Below are 25,628 nucleotides of genomic sequence, written 5' to 3' on the forward strand. Positions count from 1 at the left end.
CTAATGATCAAATCCTGGCTCCGCCCCTGGGTAGATCAGTAGTAGATGCTATGCTACAGTTGCTACTGCTCTTAAGATTTTGCCCATGATCGAATTATGCATGTCAGTGTATGAAGTGGACATCGGTGGGATCTTAAGAAACAAAGTGACGTTGGAAAAAAAATGTGGCGTTGACATGATGCCGGTCGCTGCAGCTGTGCTTGTAGGGCGTCTTTCCTCGCTGTGCAAGAAAGCATGGCCTGACGTTACAGGTCTGAATTCTCTGAAACACTGATGGAACACGGCGTGGCGTCTGTATCTCTATCGCTATCCTGGCTATTTCCTCCGTTGGAACCACAAGTTTATACACGGAGGACGATGTTGAAGGACAGAGCCAGTTGATCCGTCAGAAATCAGGCTGTCTCTCTCCAGCCTCCTCTCCTTGAGTCTTGAGATGGTTTCAGTCTGAAACTCTGAAAGTCTGAATCTGAACTCAGGTAGAGTGATCTGCGAGTGTGAAGGCGGTAATCATAAACGAGAAGACACATCTAGCCGTGAACACAGGAAGGCAACGATGATTGGCGCATCTTCATTCCTCTGATCTCAGTGATCTTTATAGAAATCTGGCGTTTTGTTCGAGAACAAGAACGGCCTGGGCCCTGGGGCCGACGGCGAACTGGCGAAGCATGCAAATGGACGGCACGGGAGGAGTCGAGGTCGTCGGATCGAGGAGGCGAAGAGGACTTTGCGGACAGATGATCTTGCACGCATCCATAAGTATCCTGAACTGCCGCCGCCGCCGCCGCCCGGAGCCCGCTCGACCGCGCGCGTTCCATGCGAAGACGAAGGCGCGGCGCCCGCGCGTGGCTTCAATCCGTCGAAAGCTGTTCCTCGAGTCCGCGGTGCAAGCTCGCGCGCAAGATTACAACTAAGGATCTTGGATGCAGGCGGACGCGCGCGACCCCGTGGAGGCCGCCGGCGCCGGCGACGGTGGACTGGCGTTTTTCTCCAGTGACCTGTCTCCTCCCACTTGAGATGGTTCAGTCTGAATCTGAACTCAGAATGAGTGTTCTCTGCTGCGCTGGTGAAGGTGGACTCTCGGAATCATATATAAGCGCAGAAGACACATCTAGCCAAAAATAAGATTGACGCATTTCTGTCAGCTTAGCAGCTGCACCGGCGAGCTTAACACAACGCGAACGCAGTGGAGTTTGGAGACGGGAGTTTGGTGCCGCAGCAGCGACGTTTTCTGGTTTATCATTGCATATAAATAGTAACAAACTACTCTAATCCGGCTGCAATCTCACCACGATCCGGAAGCAACGCGCGCCATCCCACGCATGCCCATGTTCCCCGTTCTTGGCGGCCACGCAGCCCATGGCGCACGTCCTCACGGCGCAGCGCGGACGTGCGCACGACTCGCTAACCAACTAGCTAGACACGCTAACAGCTAGACAAACTAACTAACTAATATGTACACGTACAAGATTTGGCTAACAATTTCATTCCCCTGATCTCGGTGATCTTCGGAAATTTATTTAGCCTCGCGCTTGTTCGGGAATAACAACAGCCTGGTGGGTGGTGGCGACGGCGAACTGGCGAAGCATGCAATGGACGGAGCAGGAGGAGACGAGGTCACGAGGAGTCGAGATCGGAGGAGGAATTGGCTCATGGATGATCCTGCGGACATCCGGACCTAACCTTCACGGTGTCTGAACCAACAATGCCGCCGCCCGGAGCTCCGGCGGAGCGTCGAGCGCGTTCGGCGCGTTCCATGCCAAGGAGAAGGCACGGCGCCCAATCCGTCGAAAGCTCATGTTCCTCCGGATCCGCCGCGCAGGCTCTCTCTTAAGATCAGCCGCCGTGAACCGGTGAACGGACCCTCGGAGGCTGCCGGCGCCGGTTGACTGGCGCGGCCACGGCGCGGGAGCGGCCACAGGGGATGGACGGCAAACCAAATAACGTCCAGGGGTGGACGGTAAATGATTTACCGTCCAGGGTCGGTTTGGTTTCTGACCGTCCGATTGGAATTAGACGGTAAGGATTCGCTGAAGGAGATGCGTAGGGGAAGGAATTTCTTAGAAAACCCCCTGCTAAGAGATTTTCCCTTGCATAACAACTCCTCTCTGCTCCCCGAGCCCTTCGTCTTCCCCGCGGCGGATTGAGGAGCGAGGAGGCGGGGCGGCGGCCATGGCGGAGCCCCGGATGGTGACTGGTGAGGTCACTTCTGCATAAACCTTCGGCGCTTCTCCCTTGAAATCAACAGTGAATCGTGGAGCAGCATTCCCATGAGCAGACTCTATGATCCTTATCTCCCTCCATTGACCCCGTTCTGAAATCTCTCGGTCTCGGGTGAGTTGCCGGGACATGCGCTGGAGAAAGGATCGCTCCTCCCCCTCGCAAGTCGACACACCGAAGCAGGAGGCGGCCTTCGAGCTTCTGAACTCTAAACAGCTCCCATTTTGATGCGCGATTTGTTCATCTCCCCTATTCACTCCATGAGAATTTGGTGCTCAGTCGTCTCCAGTGAGTTCGATGCCTACTGAATTGTGCGCATGGAAAGTACATTAACTTGTAGGCATCTGTTTCTCTCTGGTTTCCATTTTGCATTGTGTTACTCTCTCTCCAGTTTCCAACCAACGATCTCCATTATATATCCTGATTGTTTTATTTTTCCTCTCAATGCTAACTGCTAATCTTCTTATTAATTTCATACGCATCTCCAGGTTGCAGACTCCAGATTGCATACTGTAACTTGTGAAATACCATATCACAAATTCACCAGCACAGAACGTTGACAGTCAAATGAAAATACTGACCGTGGTTCATTGTTCTGTGTTAGGTGACACATGCTGAATTTCCTACGCATTATCTCTGTTGAACACTTGTCAACTGTCATCGCAAGTGGGACTTCTCAAAGTTTTGTTCTTCCTTACCTAAATGAAAAAAAAGGAACAAATTATTATGACAAGTAGGTTGTTAAGAAAGCATAATTTCGGCTCAGGTAACCCAATCCAAGCTGTTGCTTGGTAAGATGTCCTCCTTAACTAGTTGTTTTGTCTCTGCAAAAAAATTCCCTTGAGTTGTAGCAGACCACATGTAGTTTTTTATTTGTATGTTGCTAGATCAGCAATGACGACGCAACATCAAAGGTCAGAGAAGACTTTGGAGATAAGGATGGGATCGATCTGTTAGCCAGCAGTCATGTGTCCTGGTGATCCTGCTCCTGCCGTGGCAATATAAGTGAAGATATGGAACACCACTAGATTGAGAATCTAAGGTAGGCTACACAGCAACATTTCATCACTGCATCAATGGCATCAACTGCGACCAGCAGCAGGTAACTAGACTAGAAAGGCAAAGGGATAAAAAAAAAGGCAAAGGTAGCTGCCATCTTTACCAAAGCCTCATATAACTTGACTGCATCTGTTGTTGCTTTGACATTAATTCGGTGCATAGATTTTGTAGTGTATTAAGTATAAACGGTTCTGTTCGTGAGGAAATGGGTGATACGTTTGGAATTTCGGATTAACCACAAGTTTATCTTGATTTGCAGTGACAAGGAGCAGGCCCTCCCTACCATCGACGCTGACCAAGCGCACGCTCTCTTGAGCTCTGGCCATGGCTATGTTGATGTCAGGTACTCAATGGGTCAACGAGGGCTTTACTGTTCTTGTTCTTATTGGAGAAGCTTCCATGACAGAAAATTAACTGGTGGGTATGAATGAAATGAATCTTCAGAATGCAGGAGGACTTTGACAAGGGCCACTCACCCGGTGCTCGCAATGTTCCATACTACCTGTCGGTCACGCCACAAGGTCGGTTTCTTCACCCTGCTTGTGCTTGCTCCGTGAGGGCCTGTTTGGATTGGGGGTGATTTTGATATACTCCATATTTGATCTTCCATTTGGAAAATATGTAGGATCTAGTTCAAATTTATACTCAATTCTAAAGATTTGGATCATAATTTACTGTAATCAAACATGCCCCATATATGACAAGATTGGTGGTGTCACGTTCTTTTATCCCTTGTTATTCGATCTGTTGACTTTGCTGATCCCAGGGAAGGAGAAGAATCCTCGCTTTGTAGAGGAAGTGGCTGCACTCTTTGGGAAGGACGATGTCTTCATTGTGGTAGGTTACTACCTTCATCAATCATATACGCACTCGTACTCGAGTACACTGTATTAGTAACTAGCATTGCACAAGCATGGTTGGGTTAACTGAAGCTAGTAATTTTTTCTTTCTGAACCGAACTGAAGCTAGTAATTAACAGTTTCTTGCTGCAAATTAAGTAGCTCTTATTTCGCAGTCTATAAATTATACGCCCCTTGCTGGAATCATAACGACTTACTTCAATTTTGACCCTATCCAAAAAAAAAAGTGCTTGCATACTAGCATCGATCATGATTTATCAGGAGTAAAAAATTAACTTCAAATTTACATAGGGATGCAACACGGGGAACAGATCCAGGTTTGCAACTGCAGATCTTCTAAATGCGGTAAATCCAGGACAGCTGAGCTATCAATCTAGTAGGACTAAACTCTGATAAGTGTCAACTGTGTGTCACACTATCTGCTCACTTGGATGTCCAGGGGTTCAAGAACGCGAGGAACCTGCAAGGTGGCTATCGCTCCTTTCTCCAGAGTGCAAATCAGCAGCCAGCTCAAGAGCCGTAGGCATCACCAGTTAATGCCAGTTCGTGCATGCCTGTATTGTTCATTATTTGGATGGCCATTTCGAAAAGTTTCAGTGTGAGATCCTGGTGAAATTCCTGCATCCACAGGCTGTTGAACTTTGTGATGTAATAAACATTCATGAAATAGTACTCCAAAAAGAAATGTTGAGGCCAGAAGTGATGCTTGCTATATCAATTTGCGAATATACATTCTACTGTGGAGCATGTCTTAGTATAGCATTACAAGTAATTGAAGTGTCGTAATGACCTTTACAACAAGAGTTTCGTACATGTGTCTGCCAAAATTGTGTCCCGCCTTTTTTTTTCCTTCATAACCTGATATTCGATATCAGTAAATTTCAGGTTAGCTGATTTCGCTCCGACACTGATCTATAGTCAATTGGTTCCTTTAGTCCAGGGCATGGCAAGTTGAAAGCAACCTCTCGGACTCTTGAGTATAATCGCGTGTTGCTTCCAAGTTGAGATCCTTACAGCAGAAAGGAGGCTTCAGAAAGATTACATGAGCTACTTCATAGCACCTCCTTTTCCAGCTTCAACACAGCCATGAATGCTTCTTGGGGAACATCAACCCTTCCGATTGCTTTCATTCTCTTCTTTCCTTCAGCCTGTTAGCAAATATTACATGACCATATTATCTGACGCTAAAAATACCAGCGAAAAGAACTTCCAGTGTCCACTCTACTCTTTAGGTATTATGCAAAGATTAAGGAGCATTGACCTTTGAACAACCAAAATCAATAAGTTATCCCATGATTTTTTATAGTCAAACAATAATAGTTTCTAGGAAAGGTTACCTGTTTCTTCAGCAATTTCTTTTTTCTTGTTATATCACCACCTGCAAGTCAAAGACAATAGTGCTCTGAATAAAGGCTGCATGTATGTAATGCAATGCAAGACTGCAGGGATTTCTTTTCATTTTCCTTTTTTTTATCCAAAAGAACACTATTTTACTAACTGCTGTTGTGAGAAACAAAAAAAAATGAGAGACAGGAATAAGATAGCACATTCCATTTGCTTAAGATGCTTTCAAAGTGCATGTTTAGTGTTCTGTTTACCATAGCATTTTGATAGGACATCCTTTCTGATGGCCGACAGGGCTTCACTTGCAATGACCTTTGTGCCAATACATGCCTGTCAAGCTTCATATTAGTGTCTAATTACCATGGAAAAACAGGACTGTAAACAGGAAGTTTTGTTGCCCCAGAAATAGGATTGGTTGCTATATTTTCCAACAGGCAGCTTATGTAAATTTGCCAATTACTTTATTACCTTTTGTTACTAACGCAAGATGAAAATTATTGTTCTCTCTTGAATTTTGATATTGCTTACAAAAATTAGGATGAAAAAGTTTAGGGTGCCTTGACCAAAAACTAAGGCTCTCGAACCCATAGCAGATAGAACACTAAGAAGTGCAGATGTGCCACATAATATTCTCTCTCATTAAATATATTATTTTCCTATATTTTATCCAAGTGTTATCATCTAATATATTCACTCATTCTTTGAAATTAAAAAAAGAGAGTTATGGTTAACATATAATAATATGTCTCAAGCACGAGCAAGACTAATGAGAGCAACCCATGCATCTGCTTCAGTCCATATTTGCACCTCCTTCATGCTGGTATGGAGGTGCTCTTAACTCTCCCATGGCTCCAAGCTCTATAGTGCTATGTACTATTGCTAAAAGAAATCTGTGAGAACAAGACAGAAAAATCTCACTTGAATAGGAACTCTAAACATTTGTCGAGGTATAAGTTCTTTGAGTTTTTGTGTCAGTGCCCTGCCAACAGAGTATGCCTGGAAAAAGACATTCCACAAGTCAGATTGCCTCGAGAAGCTTTTCCATGACAACTGATAAATAAAAGCTGTTTTTTTTTTCTGGAAGCAAATTGGCAGGATAAAAAACTCAATAAATACATTTCATTGAAAAAGAATAGACGTACAATAAATGGCGCATTACTGTTCTAGGCTGCATGAATATATAGTTGGGTACACGAGAATACAAAGGAAAGATAATATGTGACAAGACTTAACATAATGTATCCTTGACAATATGTATTTCTACATACTCAAATGCAAGTAGATTTCCAACATCTATCTACTGTTTGCATCTTGCATAAGTACAGAACCAATGGAAATATCTATGTTCCATGCTCAGAGGTAGATGTTTATCACATCATAAACTGAATTGTGCCATAGTATGTTTATTGATCATTCTAGAAATTATGTCCCGAATCAGAAACAACATATGTTCACATCGGTGTTTTCTTTCTGAACTGCATAAGTTACATGCATAGACAACATCACAAGTATAGCACCTTATCTCTGTGTACAATTGTCGACAATGCCTCCACAGGATCACCATTGATTTGTATATCCAACTTTACTAGTTGACTTTCCCTGTACCTGCAGAGAAAAGATATCTCAGCTGATTGTTTCACAGGTCTACATGAGCACTACCAAAAGGCTGCAACTACAGAGAAGAGAATAACAGCAATGAGTACCCGACAAGTGAATATTCCATACTAGCATATCCTTTGCTTCGAGATTTCAGTTGGTCAAAGAAATCACCAACCATCTGCATAATGAATACACATCAATACCTACAGAATATTCACAAAGCAATAGGAAATTTTCTTCAACTCATTGGTATACTGGCATCAATTAAATGCAACAAGACAGAATATGCTTTGCAAGATACATCCTTCTTCGATGTTAAGCCAAACATACTATAGTACAAAAAAGAGAAGCATCTTTTGCATAGTCAAGCGCAAGAGAAACAGCATTACAGAATGTTAGATAGGCATACACGGCTGGCCCTTGGGCCCATGGGAGACGTGCTGCATCAGGCCTTGAGCCTCGCACATACCACGCACGGTTGTTAGGATTGATAGGCAAGGATCTCAATTAGATGGTATGTCTCTGTAAACCAATCACTAGGACATCCTTGCCTATATATGTGTGTAATATGCACCCTCATCAATCAATCCAACAATTCCCGTGAGATAATCAAGCTTACATGGAAGAAGCAATAGATACAACATAATTACTTGAAATGTTGTGATGCATGTAATGCAGTATCAGGTTGCTGCAGAGTGAAGGCTGCCAATGATGCATTTTGTATAGTCATATTTATGAAGTAGCAATATGTCAGACAACCTATATCTGTATCTTGAATTCCTCGTATTTTTTTGTATATTTTGCAGATGCATTAAGGAATTTTACTTCTACAAGTTTTATCTTTTATTCATGGCAAAGAGAATAGTTCCACTTCACGACACAAAGGGGGTTGAAAATCAAGTGATTTTTTTTTCATGTGTGAAAAGTATGACATCACACCTCTGCTAGCGGTAGCTCATAAATAATTTTGGCCCTGCTTTCTGTGATGAAGTTCATTTCCTTGAACTCGCCTCTTCTGTCTTGAGCCAGCTCCATTATTGGGCCAATATAATCCTTAGGTGTAAGCATCTCAATCTACAGAGGAAAAAGGGCATTCAGAGAGGTACAGAACAAGTTCAGCAGAAACAATATTGTAGCAAAAGGATGGTGAATATCAAGTTATGGATACAACCTTTACATATGGTTCTTCAATAGACCTCCGTTTCCCAGGTTCCGGAAGCAAAGACGGATTTGAACATTCGACCTATGTGACAACTGTAAGAAATCATGTTCGTACAAGCAAATAAAATTGATTGGTTTGTGCTGCCTAAAACTGTCAGCTATTTTGGTTAGGGTGCAAATTATACACACTGAGACGATTTAGCTAGCTGCTCACAACATGCACCATAACCATAGAACCTTTTAGCACTAAATAAATAGGTGACTGCAAATGGTTAATGGTTAACAATTACACAGCATCACAAATGATGTCATTTGGTCTCTTGAACTGTATGTCCCCCCAGACTGTACCAGTGATGTACTTCTGTGTTTTGGTAGATAACAGTAACAGTTTTTTTAAGTAGTTGTGGTTATGCATAGCACTTGTATTCAATACGAGGGCTCTAGGGTCTAGGCCCGAATATATTCATGTACAGGTATTAGCAAATATGCACAAAACCCCTTATCTGATGGAGAAACTACAAAGGGTACATATACATCTAACAGTTGTTTTGTGCAAATACAAAATTAGGCACTTCTCCACAGCACCACTATTTCATTCGTTGCGCAAGTAACAATTACAGATCGCTTCCATAAACTCATGCTCCATAAAGAGTTATTAAACCATATACGTACTTAGCATGACGAGATATGTAATATGTCGAAGGGTGCGATGCTATCCTAACAGGCTTAACACAAATTATTTTAATATTTGTTATTGTGGATACAGCTTAGTTCCTGCACCTCCAAGAGACACTGATTTAAACAACAGGAGTTATTAGAATTCCTTATAACTCTTAAGCAAAATAGATTCCGGAAAAGAGAAGGGTTCAGGCGTTCAGCAATATAAAAAACTTACAGTTTCACCATCTGCACAGATCACATGGTAAACCACACTCGGTGCAGTAATTATTAAGTTCAAATTGTACTCCCTCTCAAGCCTTTCCTGGAAAATAGAGAAATATCTTTTTAGTCATCATGGTTTTACTACACTGCCATGAACTGAGTTGACTGTAAGAACCTGAACAATTTCCATATGAAGAAGACCAAGAAACCCACATCTGAAGCCAAACCCCATGGCACTAGAAGATTCCGGTTCAAACTGCATCAACAATAAGGACTTAGAGAAAATGGGTATCGTACAAAATACTAGTGAGAAAATGGGTATCGTACAAAATACTAGTGTGTACTGAAAACGTGTTTTCCCTCCACCAAATTTCGCTACCAATCATTGTTATCCATGCCTTCTAATGGCAGCCCTTTCTTCCATGCATTTTTGTAAAGTGAGATGAAATCCTAATGCACTTCTTAGCAATTACAATGGAAATTGGTCTGATATTCATAACTGAAGGTACTGACTTTATTGATCAGCATTGTGTAATTCAACTCCGTGTAAACTGAAGATTCTTGGTTACACTAGTTGTTAGTACAGCCACTTTTGGGTTTACTATGGCGCATCATATTTGAGTTTCTGCCATTGCCATTATATATAAGAATCTTGGCACGCTTGCATCAACATTTCACTTTATGAACTATAGTAAGTCAATTTCACAATATCCACAGTTTGAGTCATGGGAAAGATGTGTTCCAAACTCCAGATACTAGAAAGGCAATAAATTAGTGCCAATCTGATAAATGATGGCAGTATGGATAGGTAGGTCAAGGAGTCCACCTTTAGGGCAGCATCATTTAGCTGAAGTTTTTCCAGTGCTTCACGCAACTCCTCGAACCTATTGACAAAGCCAATCTTAAATATAAAAAAATGTGTTGAAGAAAGAATAAAAACTCAATATAAGAGGACGATACAGTACTGATCTGCATCTATCGGAAACAAGCCACAGAAAACCATTGGAGTGGCTTCTGAATATCCTGGCAAAGCAGAAGCTGCTTTTTTTGAATAGTGAGTAATTGTATCACCAACCCTGGCATCTGCTACTGATCGTATAGAAGCGGAGAGATAACCGACCTGTTACAGAGGAATCAACTGGTCAAGATATTTTAATGGAATGCACAATGAAGATTCAAGAAAAACATCTAAACCAGATCCTATGCAGAGCATTGCAAAGACTTATGAAAATTATAAAGAATTTTTAAGACTTGGTACTGCTTTCTGTGTAGATTGAAGAAAAATATCTGAACCAGACCCTGTGCGGAGAATTGCAAAGACTGCTCATAATTCTATATAGTTATAAGTTTAAAGGCCTGGTTAAATTGTGATGGGTGCAACGGTAAATTTGCTTTCTAATGGTAGATGTACTTTTCTTTAATGAGGAATGAACAGATTCATTTCATAGTTAATAGTTCAAATAGTTCAGTAGACAGTTGAACAATATCCTTAAAGAAAATGAAATTAGACACCTAAAAATGAATATCATCTTCGAAGAGTTATAATCGATGTGAGACATTAGAACACCAAAGTTACCTCGCCAGCATATAGTTCGTCCACTTGCATCTGATTTGGGGATAACACACCAATTTCATCAGCAATATATTCCTGTTAATTTTGATAGAAAAAACTCAGCATGGAATTCTACCCACTGCATTGGCAAGGATGATGAAGATTGAAGAAGATGGCACAAAATTGGTTTCTGGAAATTAATTTTGATGATGAGAAATACTTTAAGTGGTAAAATACAAATGCTGCACTTTGGTGTGCTATAATATAGTTACTAGTAGGGGAACTTTGGACAGTATCTTTACCAGTGGTACTTTTGTAATGAAACAGGACTAATTTTTCCAATAGAAACTATTGCACTAATAGCAAACGCATTGGTGAGATTTAATTTTTGTTTTGATTACCTTTCCATTGGCCATAAAACATATCTTGTCCCCTTTCTTTATACTGCCATCAATAACACGGAAGTACACAATTACACCTCTGTATGGATCATAATAGCTGCAACCACGAAGATAACATATAACAATAGTTGAGAAAATGCAGAAAATGATTGAGATATAGTAGTGATGTTGTCTGTGTACACATTCTACAACATTAATTAGCCAATTCTAAGGAGCTCAAGTACTTAAAAAAGAGAACCTGTCAAATATAAGAGCCCTGAGAGGGTCTTTTGATGTATCTTTTGGTGGGGGGATTTTGGTCACGAGGGCATCTAGTATTTCAATGATCCCTATACCTTCCTACAGAACACACACAAAAAAAAGAAGTTAGTATGACGGTTATTTCTATTCATAAAGGGGACATGGTGTTTTCTATTTGCAGCCAATATATAAGTAACTCTGTGGTGAAAAGAAAAACTAACTTTTGCTGAACACCGAATTGCATCACTGCAGTCCAAACCAATTATCTGGGAACAATAAAGACAAGGACAGATTTGTAGTTCTCAGAACAAATGACATAACTTCGAGTAGGAATGATAAGAGATGTCTGCACAGGATGTAGAGAAGAAGTCTAAGATACGGTGCAGCTTTCAGAATACCTCTTCAATTTCCTGTGCGACGCGGTCAGGTTCAGCACCAGGAAGATCTATTTTGTTTAGAACCTAAATTAAAACACAAATTCATTGTCAAAAATAAAATAAAATAAAATGAGAATATATAGCTGGATATCACAGTCATAGTTTTTTTAACATTTCAGTTTGATAGGGAAATCAGACAATGCAAGCTTGAATGTGTTTTTTTATGAAGCAACATGGAGCAAAATTAAGCAAGTCCTTATCCACATTACATTATAATTTCTTAAGCCTGTCTGATTGGAAGGGGAAATTCAAACAGTACATTAGCTGTCATTCTTAATCAGTTTATATCAAGGTTTACTAAGGCAAAAGGGCATTACAAAAAGGAATGCTTGCGTCTCAAAAGCTCGGGCAAAAATCAAATGCAAATGGATTTTGCAATAAAAGGTACACGTCTGTAAAATTCAAAATTGGAAGTTCAGTGTGTGCACTGGGAAATGGGAATTGAATTTTGGAACTAACCGGTATGATTTCAAGGTTGTTTTCCAATGCAAGATACACATTTGCTAACGTCTGAGCTTCAACACCCTGCATTATGCCACCAGACATCATTCACTTAGCAGCAAATGTGTATTGGAAGCCAGCAAAATCATAGGCTGGCTTCTGTGCATTGGAAAGCAGAAGGCAAATATCTTCGAATAGATATCTATTGAAACTTACAGGAAGAAAATATATTGCACCTGAGAAGCATCAACGACCAGAAGTGCACCCTCACAAGCAGCAAGAGAACGGGACACCTAGCATCCAGTCAGATAGTTCAAAGGTATTTCAATCAGCTGCCAATCTCGAAAATGGTAAGATCAAATTTACCGTATGGCAGCAAGAAAAGTTCTCCTTAACAAAGTTTCATATGTATGGGAGTCGTATGAGCAAAGTGATTATATACCTCATATGAGAAATCGACATGGCCTGGTGTATCAATTAAATTCAGGCAGTAAGGCTCATTATTCATGACGTAACGCATCCGAGCTGCCTAAAACGATAATTAGAAGAAGAGGAAGCGTATCAAACACCTAATATGGAAAATGTAGCAGGAAACCATGAAAGAGCAAATGACAGCCCAAACTTGACAAAAACGCAAGAACGTCATCCGCATTAAGCAGCTAATTTAAAGAGTCTACACCCCCTGCTGGTTTTCACAACAATATATGTAGCTCAATGCTAATAATCGACAATTACAGCTCACAGTTTTGTTAATCGTACCTGCAACTTGATGGTGATCCCCCTCTCCCTCTCCAGGTCCATGTTATCCAGGAACTGCTCCTTCATCTCCCTCTTCTGCACCGTGCCCGTGAGCTCGAGCAACTTATCCGCCAGTGTCGACTTGCCATGGTCGATGTGCGCGATGATGCAGAAGTTCCTGATATTCGAAATGGGTACCTAGCAGACCAAAACGTCCACTGAATTATAACATAACAATGAGCACACGCACGCACCAGGGAATCAACTAATCATGCTCGACTCTTAGCCTCTTCGGCGAGCAACGTGTACAGGATTAAGCTACTAAGCCACTCGGTAGGGATGCATGTACCTTCTGGAGGCGGTCCTGGCCGGCGTCGGCGGTGGAGGCCGCGGCGGGCGCGGGGGCCGCGAGGCAGAGGACGCGGCCGCGCGGGGCGGCAGAGAGAGCGCGCGGGCGGGAAGGGGCGCAGCCCGGAGCGGGGGCGTGCCGCCGGCGCCCCAGCGCGGGCGGCAACGGCCGCGGCGCGAGGACGGCGAGGCGGGAGGCGGTGGCGGTGGCCATGAGAGGTGGACGAGCGCCGGAGCCTGCGGGCCGCAGGAGGCGCTTGCTTGCCGCGGCGCGCTCTTCTTCTATCCACAAGAGGCGGCAGCAGGAGACCCTATTCATCTTGTGCAAGATGATTAAGCAAATCATCTATAAAGCCCATTAAAACCTAATTAATATTGAACTAGCATTCAAAAATGTTGAACTAGTATTTCGAAAATATTGAACTAGTATTTCGAAAATATTGAAGCAGTATTTTGAAAATATTGAATCGACATTTACTCCTCATCTTCTCCGACGCCGACGACCGACGGTGGGCGGCGACGGCGCAGAGCGGGGCAACGCAGGCCGCGGCTCGGAGAGCAGCAGGGCGCGCGGGTGGCGGCGGTGCGCGTGGGGCACAGGTGGTGGCAGGGCGGGGTGAGGGGCGAGCAGAGCTTGGCTGCCGGCGGCGGCCCGCGGGTGACGACGGCGGCGGCGCACAGGGGCCGGGAGGAGGAGGCGTGCGGGTGGCGGCGGTGCTTGTGGGCACGGGCGGCGACGGCGGCATGGGGTGGCGAGCAGCCTCGGGCCGGCGGCGAGGGCCCTCAGGTGAGGGCGGCGGCGGCGCACAAGGGTAGGAGAGGGGCGCGTGCGGGTGCCGGATTAGGGTTGAGGGAAGAGATGGATGAATGAGATTGGTTGCACGAATCTCAAACACTGGAAGTTAAGTTGGGAAAAAACTTGCGGAAGATGCATAGGTTTTGCGGCAGCAGGAGAGCAGGGGGTTTGGGCCCACCCAACCCAAGTCGGTGGAAGCGGCCGAGCCCGAGTCGGAGCCCAAGCCAAGCCAGGCTCGAGACAGCCCACCAGGCCTACTAGTAGTTCCCGCCGCCGATTCCCAGACGCGCCCGCTCCGATCCGGGCGTGCGACGGCGCTCGTCCCCGGGCGCCGCCGTCACGGCGGTGGATCCAGCCGCGCCTTCGATGAGGCGGCGGCTCGTCCTCGCCTCCTCAAGCGCAAGTCCTCCGGCGAGGTCCCCGTCGCCCCCCTTCGCCGAGTCAGGAAGTCGCCGCCGGCGTACGTATACCACCCTTGATTTTCTCCCCGTCGTCCACCCCGCTCTCCCTCTACTAGTTCTACATTGATCCTTGCCTGCTCTCACATTCCTTAACCTAACCCACATCCTCATCACTGGATGAACTGCAGGTCACCGCGCAAGGAGCTGCCGGTTGCGCTCCACCAACCCAAGGTCGAAGCAGAGGTCCTGCTACCCTCACCCGAGGCCGGGTCCTCTGCAGGGGACGACGGCAACAACGTCAACGAGAGCTCTGATGAAGCTTCACTTGCAGAGTTGGGCGTAAAAGTGTTCCCTCATATGCCACCACAATCCGCGGCTAATACTTGGATCTGTTTTGTCAACAATGCAAAGGCTTGCATCAACCATTACAACATGAAGTGTCAGGCAAGCTTATTATTCATCTGTCTTAGACTCTTAGTTCAGTTCCGGCCGGGCATTCACTTCCATATGTTGGTAGTTTAAACACACTATTACTGCTAAGTGCTAACTAATGCTACTTTCTGTTCAGTTAGGATATAGAACAATACATTTTTGCTCTTACACGGTTACACCAGTACACTTCGCGTATAACTTTGTTAGGTGAGTCTGTACTACTTCGTATAGCTTTATTAGGTGAATCTGTACTACATCGAAATCAATCAAATTTAAGTGAAGCGCATGATAGTCTCACCAGCGCCCACAGGATCACCCACTCTTAACACTAGAAAAAGCTCAAATATAACGGTTATTCTAACAGTGCATCATGCGTACTAGTTATTTCGTAGTCACTTTGACTTATATAACAAGTTTGTTACTAACAGTAATTAAATTAAACATCTCTCTTACACGCAGGCTAACTTTGTGTACAAGCATGTACTTGACTGTGGGCTCCTCCTCCTTCTGGAGCTGGATGGCAGCTATTCCTACCACATCAATTTCCATGCTCAGGACAAGAAGGACAAGAAAGGTCACTCCCAGCTCTTCTTTGGTGAGATCAGGGTGAGGGTTGCGCCTAAGGAGGAGGATGTCACTTGCTGCTGCCCCGTTTCGCCTTCCGATGCCGGTATGTCATTTGTGGCTCAATTGGCTCACACGATCTTATATGATGGATAGATCTTTATGGCTAGCTTAATAAACTTTTTTGTCACATGTGAGTTGGTTTAATTTATTTGTGCAAATTAATTATTCTGATTTTAGGCCAGCAGCTAGCTCATTAATACGCTGACAGTGTGATTAGGAACATTACAAACTAACACCATACAGAAAATACAAATTAGCAAATTAGAAGATACGGTTACCTCTTTTTTTGCATAAGTTTTCTGCCATGGGCTTATGAATTTACAAATCACATTACATGCACCACAACTCTAGTATCTTAGAATTTCTACCCATAATGGTTTTGAAGGAACTTTTTTTACATCAAACGCCTTATCAAGGACCATTTTAAAATTACTTATGCTATGTCTTTAATAAAAGGATAATGTAAATCTTATTCTATCATTGTAATGAAGGAAAAAGTAGCACTCTACTGGTGCTATATTTTCTATTTCAAGCTTAATCTTACCCAAGGTGTTTGATACAAAGAGCGCAATTGATTTTGATGGGGGGGTGACTTTATTCTGTGGGACAATTAAAGTACAAAGCACACATTTGAGCATTATAATGATTTATAAAATGTAGTTAGATGCATTACTATAATGCTGAAGTAGTTTAATCCTCATGGTTTGTGGACTATGTTGATTGCAGGTGGGAAACGACTTGAAACGATTGAGGAGGCAATGAAATATAAATTTCCAACTTGGGGAACAGCAGGAATGGATGAAGAATTTTGCTACGGGTGTCATTCAGCAATGAACCACCCAAAGGGGGCATGTTATGTCGCCGGCCACGTCGCTGATCCCCGACATTACTTTGTGCCCGACAAATGATATCTTGGGCTTGGGCATGCATTTTGATTGAAATGGAATAGTCCGACATTACCTGGAGCCTAGTCCCATGCGAGCGCAGAATGCATACAAACTATCCAAGGATCAGTGGAGCTTTATATTATTTAGTGCCAGGCTACCGTGGTTTATTAACAGGGCTAGTATCTAAAGATCTGCCGAGCTTTATATTATTTAGTGCCAGAATTCTAATAGGGGCAATGTGTTTTAATAATAGGGCTACCGAGTATATAACTTATCATGTTATTGCTCATTACATGTCTTGAAGCATGTCGGTGTGGAAATGATGTGTATATAACACGCCGGAAAATATTTTGCTTGGGTTGCGAGGAGAATACTAACGTATCATGAATTCTTTCTACAAACTGCACACATATCTACCTATTTCTTAAGCATGCATGTAACGTTTCCACCATAGATGGCTGTATGCTGCCACGTGCCCACGTACCACCTCGGCCCCTCCCTCCCTCAGTCTCTCTCTCGTACATGTGTACACTAATCACATGGCTTGCTTGTGAATGTTTCTGACATTGATTTATCAGCTTCCTCTTCATCAAACTGCCGCTACAATATCATCTTTAAGTTATCCACCTTCTGTTGAATAAAGCTGAGTTCAATATCTTTTCACTTCCAAAACAAACCCTTCCCTAGGTAGGCACAAGTACACATCACCACAAATGAAAAATTATATTTGTATATATGCAATTGAAGATGCATCATATCATGGATTTCAGATTAATGCATACGTCCTACTTTATTTTGTCAATCAGTCACAAACTCAAAACTCTCCTAGAAAAGATGTTAACCTATGTCAGTCAGTCACACAACTAAAAAGGTTTCAAGCAGGCCAATATTCGCACAGGCATTGCAGCTGACATGTAACCACTACCGGAAACCCGCTGGTTGCCGTGTGCCGGAAGTTTCGCCGTGTGCCGGAAGTTTTGCCGTGTGCCACATATCGGGCACACGGCAAACATAGTCTTTGCCGTGTGACGAAAAGGAAACACACGGCAAAGGACCAAACACACGGCAAAGCCCATGTTTGCCGTGTGCCTGGTTTCCTGACACACGGCAAAGGAGACACACACGGCAAACGTGCCCTTATGCCGTGCGTGCGCAAGATGAACACACGGCAAAAATAAAAACACATGGCAAAATTCAAAGTTTGCCGTGTGCCACAGTTGTAACACACGGCAAACATGAGGCACACGGCAAACATGAGGCACACGGTAATTTTTTGTTAAAAAAACTTGATTCCGCCATTGCAACTTTTATGGGTAACTTTTTATTGTATGTGGCACTTTAAATTAGATTTTGGTATTTTTCTCGATCCTTTTGCTATATTTAACTTTTTTATATCAATGAAATGAATTTTATAGAATAAGTGAAGTTTGAATTGCAATACTTTTACATAGAGTAATAAGAAGCAAAAAAATTATATTAACATCCTGAATCCCATGTGAGACCATATCCAAAAAAGGGATGGAAAATTTGAAATTCTTGCTCATGAAACATGCCCTGGTACATGTGGCCCAATAGTTTTAAAATTCTGTAAAAAAATAAACGTAGTCTAAAAAATATAAGATTTGTCATGATATTATGATTTCATACTTGGATGCTATGGTAAAAATTTGAAAAGGTTTCGTACAAGTTTTCCTTATAAATCGAAGTACATCCAGAAAAGATCTGTAGAGTTGAGAAGAAGCCGTTGAGTTTGGAAGTCAAAGTGTTGATCAAATTGGATGTTGACTTCAAAACTTTTTGTACATGCAATAAATATCTTAGGATCTTTCATGCCAAAGTTTGGCTATTTTTCGGTTTTGTTTGATAATTTTTAATTTTTTTGCAATTAAACAATAGCATGTGATATACATTGAACTTTAGCTATATGTGCATAAAATAATGATTTTTTCAATATAATAATCAAACAAAAAATGCTGATTCAGATGTGCAAGATATATAAAGTGTTTTCAATTAATTTTATTTTGATAAGATGTGGTTCAGTTCCATATAATTATAAAACAGAAAACGTCTTTGCCGTGTGCCATAGCGCGGGGCACACGGCAAAGCTGGCTGATGCAGCCGCCAGCGACACTCGCCGCCAGGCCGCCGCTCGCCGCCAGGCCGCCGCGTCCACACCTCGCTCCCAGGCCGCCGCGTCCACGCCTCGCCAAGCCGCTGGCCACGTGCGCCACCCGCGCCGCAGGTCCCACACCGCTGCCCCGCGCCCACTTCTTTGTCGTGTGTCGGATCGCGGGGCACACGGCAAAGGGGTAGCTTTGCCGTGGGCCAGATCGGGGCACACGGCAAAGCGTCCGCCCCTTATCCCCTTTGAGCCACACACACTCATACACACACGCACCCCACGCCGTCACCCTGCCACCCCCGCTCGCGCCCACGCCAACGCCGCTGGCCAAGCTCGCGCCCGCACTCCCCCGTGCCCACGCTCGCTCCCCGACGCCATGCTCGCCGCCCCCACACGCCCGCGGGCTCACCACCCCGCCTCCCGCGCTCGGCCCGCGCACAGACGGCCTCGACGCCGACGCCCGCGCCCACGCTCGACACGCCGTTGCCGACGCCCCGCGCCTGCGCTCGACACGCCATCGCCCGCGCTCGCCACGCCGAGGGCCTCCCTCGCCACCGCTCGCCGCACCGAGGGCCACGCCACCCCGAGCTCACCGGCGCACAGGCGGGGTTGCGACGCCACCTCCGTCACCCTGCACGTCGCCATGGCCGCCGGCTAAGTGGGCCGCCGCCCACGCTCGGCACGCCGACAGCCCACGCTCGCCGCGCTCCGCTCCCACGCCGGCACCGGGCCGGCCCACCACGACCCCCCGCAGCCCGAGGGGACGCGGCTGCCCGAGGCCCCGTCCGCCCGAGGCTCGCCGCCGGCCCCCTGCGCCGCCGCAGGCTGGGCCCGGGCATCGCCGCAGAGACGTGGCCCCACTGCAGGCCAAGCCCCGGCCGCCCTCCACCCCGGCAGCCCCGGCCGACCTCCTCCTGTCTCAACCCCGCCGGCCCCGGCCACACTCCACACCGCCGGCGCCCGCTGACCTCCTCCCGCCTCTACGCTGGTGATTTTTTTTGGCCATTTCTTTGTCATTTCATTGCAATTGATGCAAATGTGTATGGATAATATAGCTGTATTTTTTCTATTTGCATGAAATCAAAGGAAAAAGATAGTGAAATTGACCTCACATGCTGCACCGACACACGCATCCCCGCCTCGCTCGCCGTCGAGCCCTAGGTGAGCATGTGAAAAAGGCCTTCGCTCCTTTTATTGTTCGGAGTAGATTATATGATCTAGTTGCCTGTGATGAAATAATTTTTTACCTAGAATTGCTCTAGGTAAAATATGATGATCTTGAGCTTGTGGCTGCATTAATTGTTACAAATCATGTAGTTATGCTTCTCATGATTGTCATCAAACCATGTGACACATCCATGCCCAAAGCAACTCTCGTTTGTGTTGATATGATGGTTGGGCTGGGTGTGTCACATGGTTCCATGTATATCATGAACCCCTTTTGTTGAGATGATTTCTCCCGCTGCATGTTCAAGATCAAATGAAACGAAACATTTCTGAGGCATACAACACTAGTTCAATATTTTTTGTTGAGATGGCCAATAGTAACAAATCATTGATTATAATTTCACATATTTTATTTTATTTCTGCAGGACCGAGCACCGCCACCTAGTTCCCGTTGCCGGCCTTCGCCACCTCAGTTTGCAGGACGTATAGTAAGGTGAGGCATACAAGACTCCACTTTTCGTATCGCATGTTCGTATATCACGTAACCTAGTTTGGCGTCTCCCGTTCGAAATAGATACGGATGGAAATATGCAAAACTTTGCATATGTACGACCGTTTCTATTTCGAATTGTCCATGTTTTTGGACAGCCCGAGGATGCGTAGATGGGGTTAGTTTCCATGGTCTACTCGCATTCGTGACAGAGTATGGGCATCATTTCCCCGTTGTTCTCCGGATACACGATGTCCCTTCCGGGACGTGTATTTGGAGAACAACGGTGAAATGCTGCCGAAATTCTGTCCCGGATCGGAGTAGATCATGGAAATCGACTCAAGCTACGCATCTTCGGGTGGGATTAGGACCTATCTTAACCTAGTAGAATGTTTGGAAATCGTTTAGATGCAAATGTTCTCTTGTATATTATATTACTCGTTGATATGATAGAGTATGGACGACTGTGCGTGGATGTACTCCGGTTGGATCCTCATGCTGTGAGACGGACTCCGAATCTTGGGCTAGTTGAAGTTCAACAAGCGTCCGTGTATCCAGGAGATGATGTCTATATTGTGGCTCAACAAGCCACGCAAGTTTATTATCTCTCATATCCGTGCCAAACCGACAATCGTCTCAAGGGTTGGGATGTTGTGTACAAGGTATCGCCACACGGTAAATTACCTGTCCCGAACAATGAAGATTACAACATAGACCCAAACACATATGTCGGTGAGTTCTTTCAAGAAGATGGGCTAGATGGGACTTTTCAGATAGACTTAACCGAAGCGATGGGAATGGAATAGGACAATGAAAGAATTGATAACGACGATGCAGAGGATGAGGTTCACAATGTCAAGGACTTAGAATTACTAGAGCGATTACGCTTAGACAATGACAGTGATGATGACAGTGTTCCTCCTATGGAGATCGATGGTGATTATATCGACACAGGTGATAGCGATGATGAGACATATGATCCGGCTAATCCGGATCATGATGACTATTTTAAATACATGTAAGAACCGTACTACTTAATTTTTTGTACTATTTTTGTTTATTTTAGTCATTGTACTTACTTTATATACTAATTGTACTATTTTTAATGGCATCTACTGATTGATTTACTCATTTTAATTTCAAGAGATTGTTCGGCGATGGCGGGGCATGGCAGAGGTCTGATGAGGTCACTCACAGACCTATTGGGCGGCAGATCTACCCAGGCAGGTGAGTCCTCCTAGAGGACTCGACTAACAGGGACGAGAAGTCGGAGGAGTGGGGTGGGTTCGTCGACGTGCGACGCCGCTGAGGCCTCCGGCATGGCTTCAGGAGGGAGGGCTGGGAGGAGGAGCAGGCGCAGGAGAGGTGCTCCTCTTGTGGAGGAGGAGGCGGAGGTGGCGGAGGAGGAGGAGGATCCCGGTGCTGAGGAGCACGAGCACGAGCAGGAGCAGGAGGAGGAGGAGGATGGGGCGGACGAGGAGGAGGAGGACTTGGGCGGACCTGCCGTCTGGCAGCGAGGCCCCTCGAGGCTCCCGGATCGTCCGATACTTCTAGAGCACCGACCGGTCCTCCGACCTGACGGGAAAAGGTAAGTAAGTTTAGAAGATTTCAATACGTTTCATTTTGATATATTCAAAATCACAATTGACACTAATACTATCTCTCAATAACTTGAGCAGGAACTTTGACATAGTTGTTCCAAGTGTTGCTCACAACCGCATGGCCAATGGCATCCTGGGCCTCCTCTGCAAGCGACACTACCCAGGTGCCATGGATATTGCTGGGGTACGTCAGCCAGCCTCTTCGTGGGAGCACTACATCACCGCACTGGATGGACCAGATGAGGAAGGCAGGGCATTTGACAACAAGGCGCACCGGGTGTTGAACGAATTATGGGTAAGTCATGGAACTACATTTACGAATACATCATATTCATTGCACCGGGTTTTGAAATAATGACTTTGTTCACGTTTTTGTGCAAGATTTCTACAGATGCGAGGAGGGAATGATGCCCAGGGCGATGCAGGTGGCTAGCAGAGCTTGTTACAAGCTAGTGGCGGATATGCTTTACGAGGCGCGCATCCAGGCCATCATCGACTACAAGGCCAGGATCGAAAAAGTGAGAATCTACAAAGGACCTGCGAGAGACATCAGACTTACCCGGGAACAATACTTGCGGGTAAAGATTCAATCTTAAGGACTTATCAACTATGCTCCATTTGTTCTTCTTAAATGTATTAGATATTGATGATGTGCAGGTGCCTCCGTGGTGGATTGCCAATGATTATCCGTGCTGGGAAATGATAGTGGACCGGTGGTGCTCGCAAGAGTGGGTGGAGATGCACGAGGCTGCCCGGCAGCGGCGTTTGCTGATGCCAAGTGCATCGCACCATCAGGGCAACCGTAACCTCAAGTCGTACGCGGCTAGATATGTATGTGAATTAATTTCTTTATTCTAACGCTCAATTCTGCATAATTTCTAATCATCTTCCTTTTTTCGCAGTCGGCGTCACATGGTGGTGTGCCTTGCACCCAAGTCCAGGCATACTGTTTGGCCCACAAAGGAAAGGCGACGTCCGATGTCACCTTCAACCTGCAGGATCCGCCCGAAGTGTACAGCAACGCAAGCGTTCACAGCCGCCTCAGTGGGTACACCTCGATGGCACAAGAAGTTCATGGGCCGGAGTTTGATGCGATCAATACGCCCATTGATGGAGAAGTCGTCATGAGGGCGGAAGGAGGCAAGAAGCATGGACGGTACTGGTTTGGCGACAGCTTAGTCGACACGGCGACTACTCCCACTCTCTCGCAGATTCGAGCCAGGAGTACCAGCTCAAGCCCTGCCATACGCCCACGGCCAGACACTACACAGACTCAGATTGAGGCTGTCAAGGTTATTTCTGTTTCCTCCGTTTTTACATATGTTCGCTTTGAATTCTAACCCTGGGATCAAATCCTTTAGGCCCAGATGGAAGCAGCCTTCCAAGCACGGCAGGAGGCGGCAGAGGAGAGGTGGAGGGCCGAGCGGGACGACATCCAGCAAAAATTGGATCAAGCTCTAACATTTATGCAAAGCCTGGGCTCGGCGATGGGTGTTTCGCCTCCACAATTCCCTCCGGCCCCACTTGTTCGTCGTGCAGAAACTCCTCCTACCGTAAGTGGTTTTGACTCCTATCGAGTTTCGGAATGTCTTAGTGACTTAGCATTAACCTAGATTTACTTAAAAATAATATCTTATGATACATCTACAATGACTTATAACTTAGGCTAATGCTTGTAGTTTCATTCTTATGTAACTCAATATATATTCGCTTATATGCAGAATTAGTCGGCGGCATCCAATGATGGGCCAGTGAATCCTGACTTCTTGCCTCAGGTGCAGCAGCCTCAACAGTTTGTGTGGCCACCGCCTCAATGGGTGGCTTGGATTCAGCAGCAGCAGCAGCAGCCAGGTTGGTCGCAGACGGCTACATGGCCGCCCCCGCAAATGTGGCCGCAGCACCCGCCACCACCGCCACTGCCGTCGGGCCCGTGAGTTATGTTGTATGGACTTGCTTTGTACCACTTTTATGGATTTGTTTGAACTTGATTTGTATGAACTTGTATGAACTCGACCAGTACTTGTGGTTCTCGATGAACGAAACAAGACTTTATTTGTATGTGTGTATCAAATATCTGTGATGCTTATTCGGATACATGGAATAATCATTATGATATATATGATTTTCTGGGGTACCATATACGTAATAATCAATTAAAAAATTGGTTCTGGCACCTTTGTCGTGTGCAAAAACCATGGCACACGGCAAATGTGCCAATCTTTGCCGTGTGCAAAAACAATGGCACACGGCAAAGATTTGAACTTTGCCGTGTGCCACGCCAGCAGGGCACACGGCAAAGGCCTGGCCACATCATCGTTCCTGGGTGGCAACTTTTTTTGCCATGGGTCGATAGTTGCATACGGCAAACCCTTTGCCGTGTGCCCGATATATAGCACACGGCAAAGGCCAGCTTTGCCGATCCCTGATTGCCGTGTGCGGCACACGGCAAAGGGTTTGCCGTGGGCTTTTGGGGCTTTACCGTGTGCCCCTGGCACACGGCAAAGGGGGGGGGGGGGGTCTCCCGTAGTGAACATCTCACGATTTTCAGTGGCTTTATCAAACATCAGAACAGGTGCTGGGATCATGTATGGTCTATCTCTTATCAAAGGAACCATGCAATTTGATTCTGGACAAGCAAAATCTTAAGTCTGGATGTGATTCCACCACTTCCTCTCATAGTCTCATTGAAACGAAAATAATGTAAATACGCTACACATGAATTTTACTCATAAAACTGAATTGTTTTGCTCAAGAATTTTGTGCTATGAGCACCAGTGCGCTGGTTTCAGATTTTAGAGAATACCAGAAATACTCTAGTCTCCCTAAAAGAGCAGAAATACGCAAGTATGCAGTACATTGAATGCTGCATTTTGCAGATCAAATATTTAATTTGTAACCATACAAACTTATAGAACACAGCGTGCTATAACCTCTCTGCTAATGATTGGTCAAATCAAACATCCTGCAATAGTGAAATCTACAAAATCGAGCACAAATCAGTGAATATTTGTGTCTGAGCAGAGCAACTCGATTGATGCCAAATTGCCAATCTAGGGTCATGGCCTTGGGGATGAGGAGAGGGACGAAGTGTCGAGCGGAGGAGGAAATATAACAAGAGCACAGTTGATTCTTAGGTGATGCCTGTGTTGTGCGATTCTGGACTGCAAGTGTCCAAGTACTGCTAACTGACTCTACCTAAAGAGATGATATGTCCAAAACATCACTTAAAAAACTCATAATAATGTCAAGTATCAGCAAAGTGTCCTGCGACGTAGATGTTCCCTCTTGGGTGCTTAAATCTTGGAAGATAAGCATAGCAATGCTCGTATCCATTCTTACTTTTTCCCAATCAGGGTACACATGCTTCAGCGCCTCATCAATGGTTCGGATGCTTCACCCACCTATAATCAGATAAGATAGTCTATAATCAATAAGACCTAAGATATTCCATGACAATATAAGATTAATCGATAATCAATGAGACCCAAAATATTCCATTACAATAATACTTATAGGTTGACCTACATTTTTTCTTGGCTCACACAGAACATAATTTTGTCTAATTCTTATTAAGAGGATCAATAAACAACAGTGAAACAACCTATTTAACCATCATATAATGAATGGTGGTGGTGCTAAGGACCGGAACATTTTGATGCTATTTTTCTAAGGGTCTGATGAGTGATGGATAAGCAAATTTCATTCACTTAAAAGAGGAATAAAACTCTTATTTCTAATGTCAAATTCTTTGGATGCTACGAAATCATTTTTTTTCTAAAATTTAATATTATCTTAAATGGGAGCATATTATCGTGTCACCATAAC

The 25,628-nt window shown here is 44.8% G+C and overlaps 3 protein-coding genes across 3 annotated transcripts; 2 read left to right on the plus strand and 1 right to left on the minus strand.

Moving 5' to 3' along the window:
• Positions 1-2,230: 2,230 nt before the first annotated feature.
• LOC120654694 (thiosulfate sulfurtransferase 18-like) lies at positions 2,231-4,939 on the plus strand. Its single transcript, XM_039932306.1, has 7 exons — positions 2,231-3,008; positions 3,110-3,319; positions 3,536-3,619; positions 3,721-3,797; positions 4,043-4,113; positions 4,428-4,481; positions 4,576-4,939. The coding sequence occupies exons 2-7, from the start codon at positions 3,294-3,296 to the stop codon at positions 4,657-4,659; spliced, it is 396 nt and encodes a 131-aa protein (XP_039788240.1). The 5' UTR covers positions 2,231-3,008; positions 3,110-3,293; the 3' UTR covers positions 4,660-4,939.
• Positions 4,837-13,511, minus strand: LOC120654693 (translation factor GUF1 homolog, chloroplastic-like). The gene is made up of 22 exons (XM_039932305.1): positions 13,281-13,511; positions 12,953-13,129; positions 12,636-12,722; positions 12,430-12,486; positions 12,212-12,277; positions 11,714-11,776; positions 11,537-11,581; positions 11,314-11,414; positions 11,076-11,172; positions 10,699-10,770; positions 10,088-10,242; positions 9,949-10,006; positions 9,298-9,378; positions 9,136-9,222; positions 8,251-8,322; positions 8,019-8,153; positions 7,184-7,257; positions 6,998-7,085; positions 6,399-6,476; positions 5,735-5,810; positions 5,474-5,514; positions 4,837-5,284 (listed from the first exon to the last, which is right to left on the minus strand). The coding sequence occupies exons 1-22, from the start codon at positions 13,491-13,493 to the stop codon at positions 5,189-5,191; spliced, it is 2,019 nt and encodes a 672-aa protein (XP_039788239.1). The 5' UTR covers positions 13,494-13,511; the 3' UTR covers positions 4,837-5,188.
• An 839-nt stretch (positions 13,512-14,350) lies between these two features.
• LOC120654695 lies at positions 14,351-16,711 on the plus strand. Its single transcript, XM_039932307.1, has 4 exons — positions 14,351-14,535; positions 14,665-14,920; positions 15,368-15,578; positions 16,262-16,711. The coding sequence occupies exons 2-4, from the start codon at positions 14,834-14,836 to the stop codon at positions 16,441-16,443; spliced, it is 480 nt and encodes a 159-aa protein (XP_039788241.1). The 5' UTR covers positions 14,351-14,535; positions 14,665-14,833; the 3' UTR covers positions 16,444-16,711.
• Positions 16,712-25,628: the final 8,917 nt, after the last annotated feature.

The sequence above is a fragment of the Panicum virgatum genome, chromosome 1N (genome assembly GCF_016808335.1).
Source record: "Panicum virgatum strain AP13 chromosome 1N, P.virgatum_v5, whole genome shotgun sequence".
NCBI classification, from domain to species: domain Eukaryota; kingdom Viridiplantae; phylum Streptophyta; class Magnoliopsida; order Poales; family Poaceae; genus Panicum; species Panicum virgatum.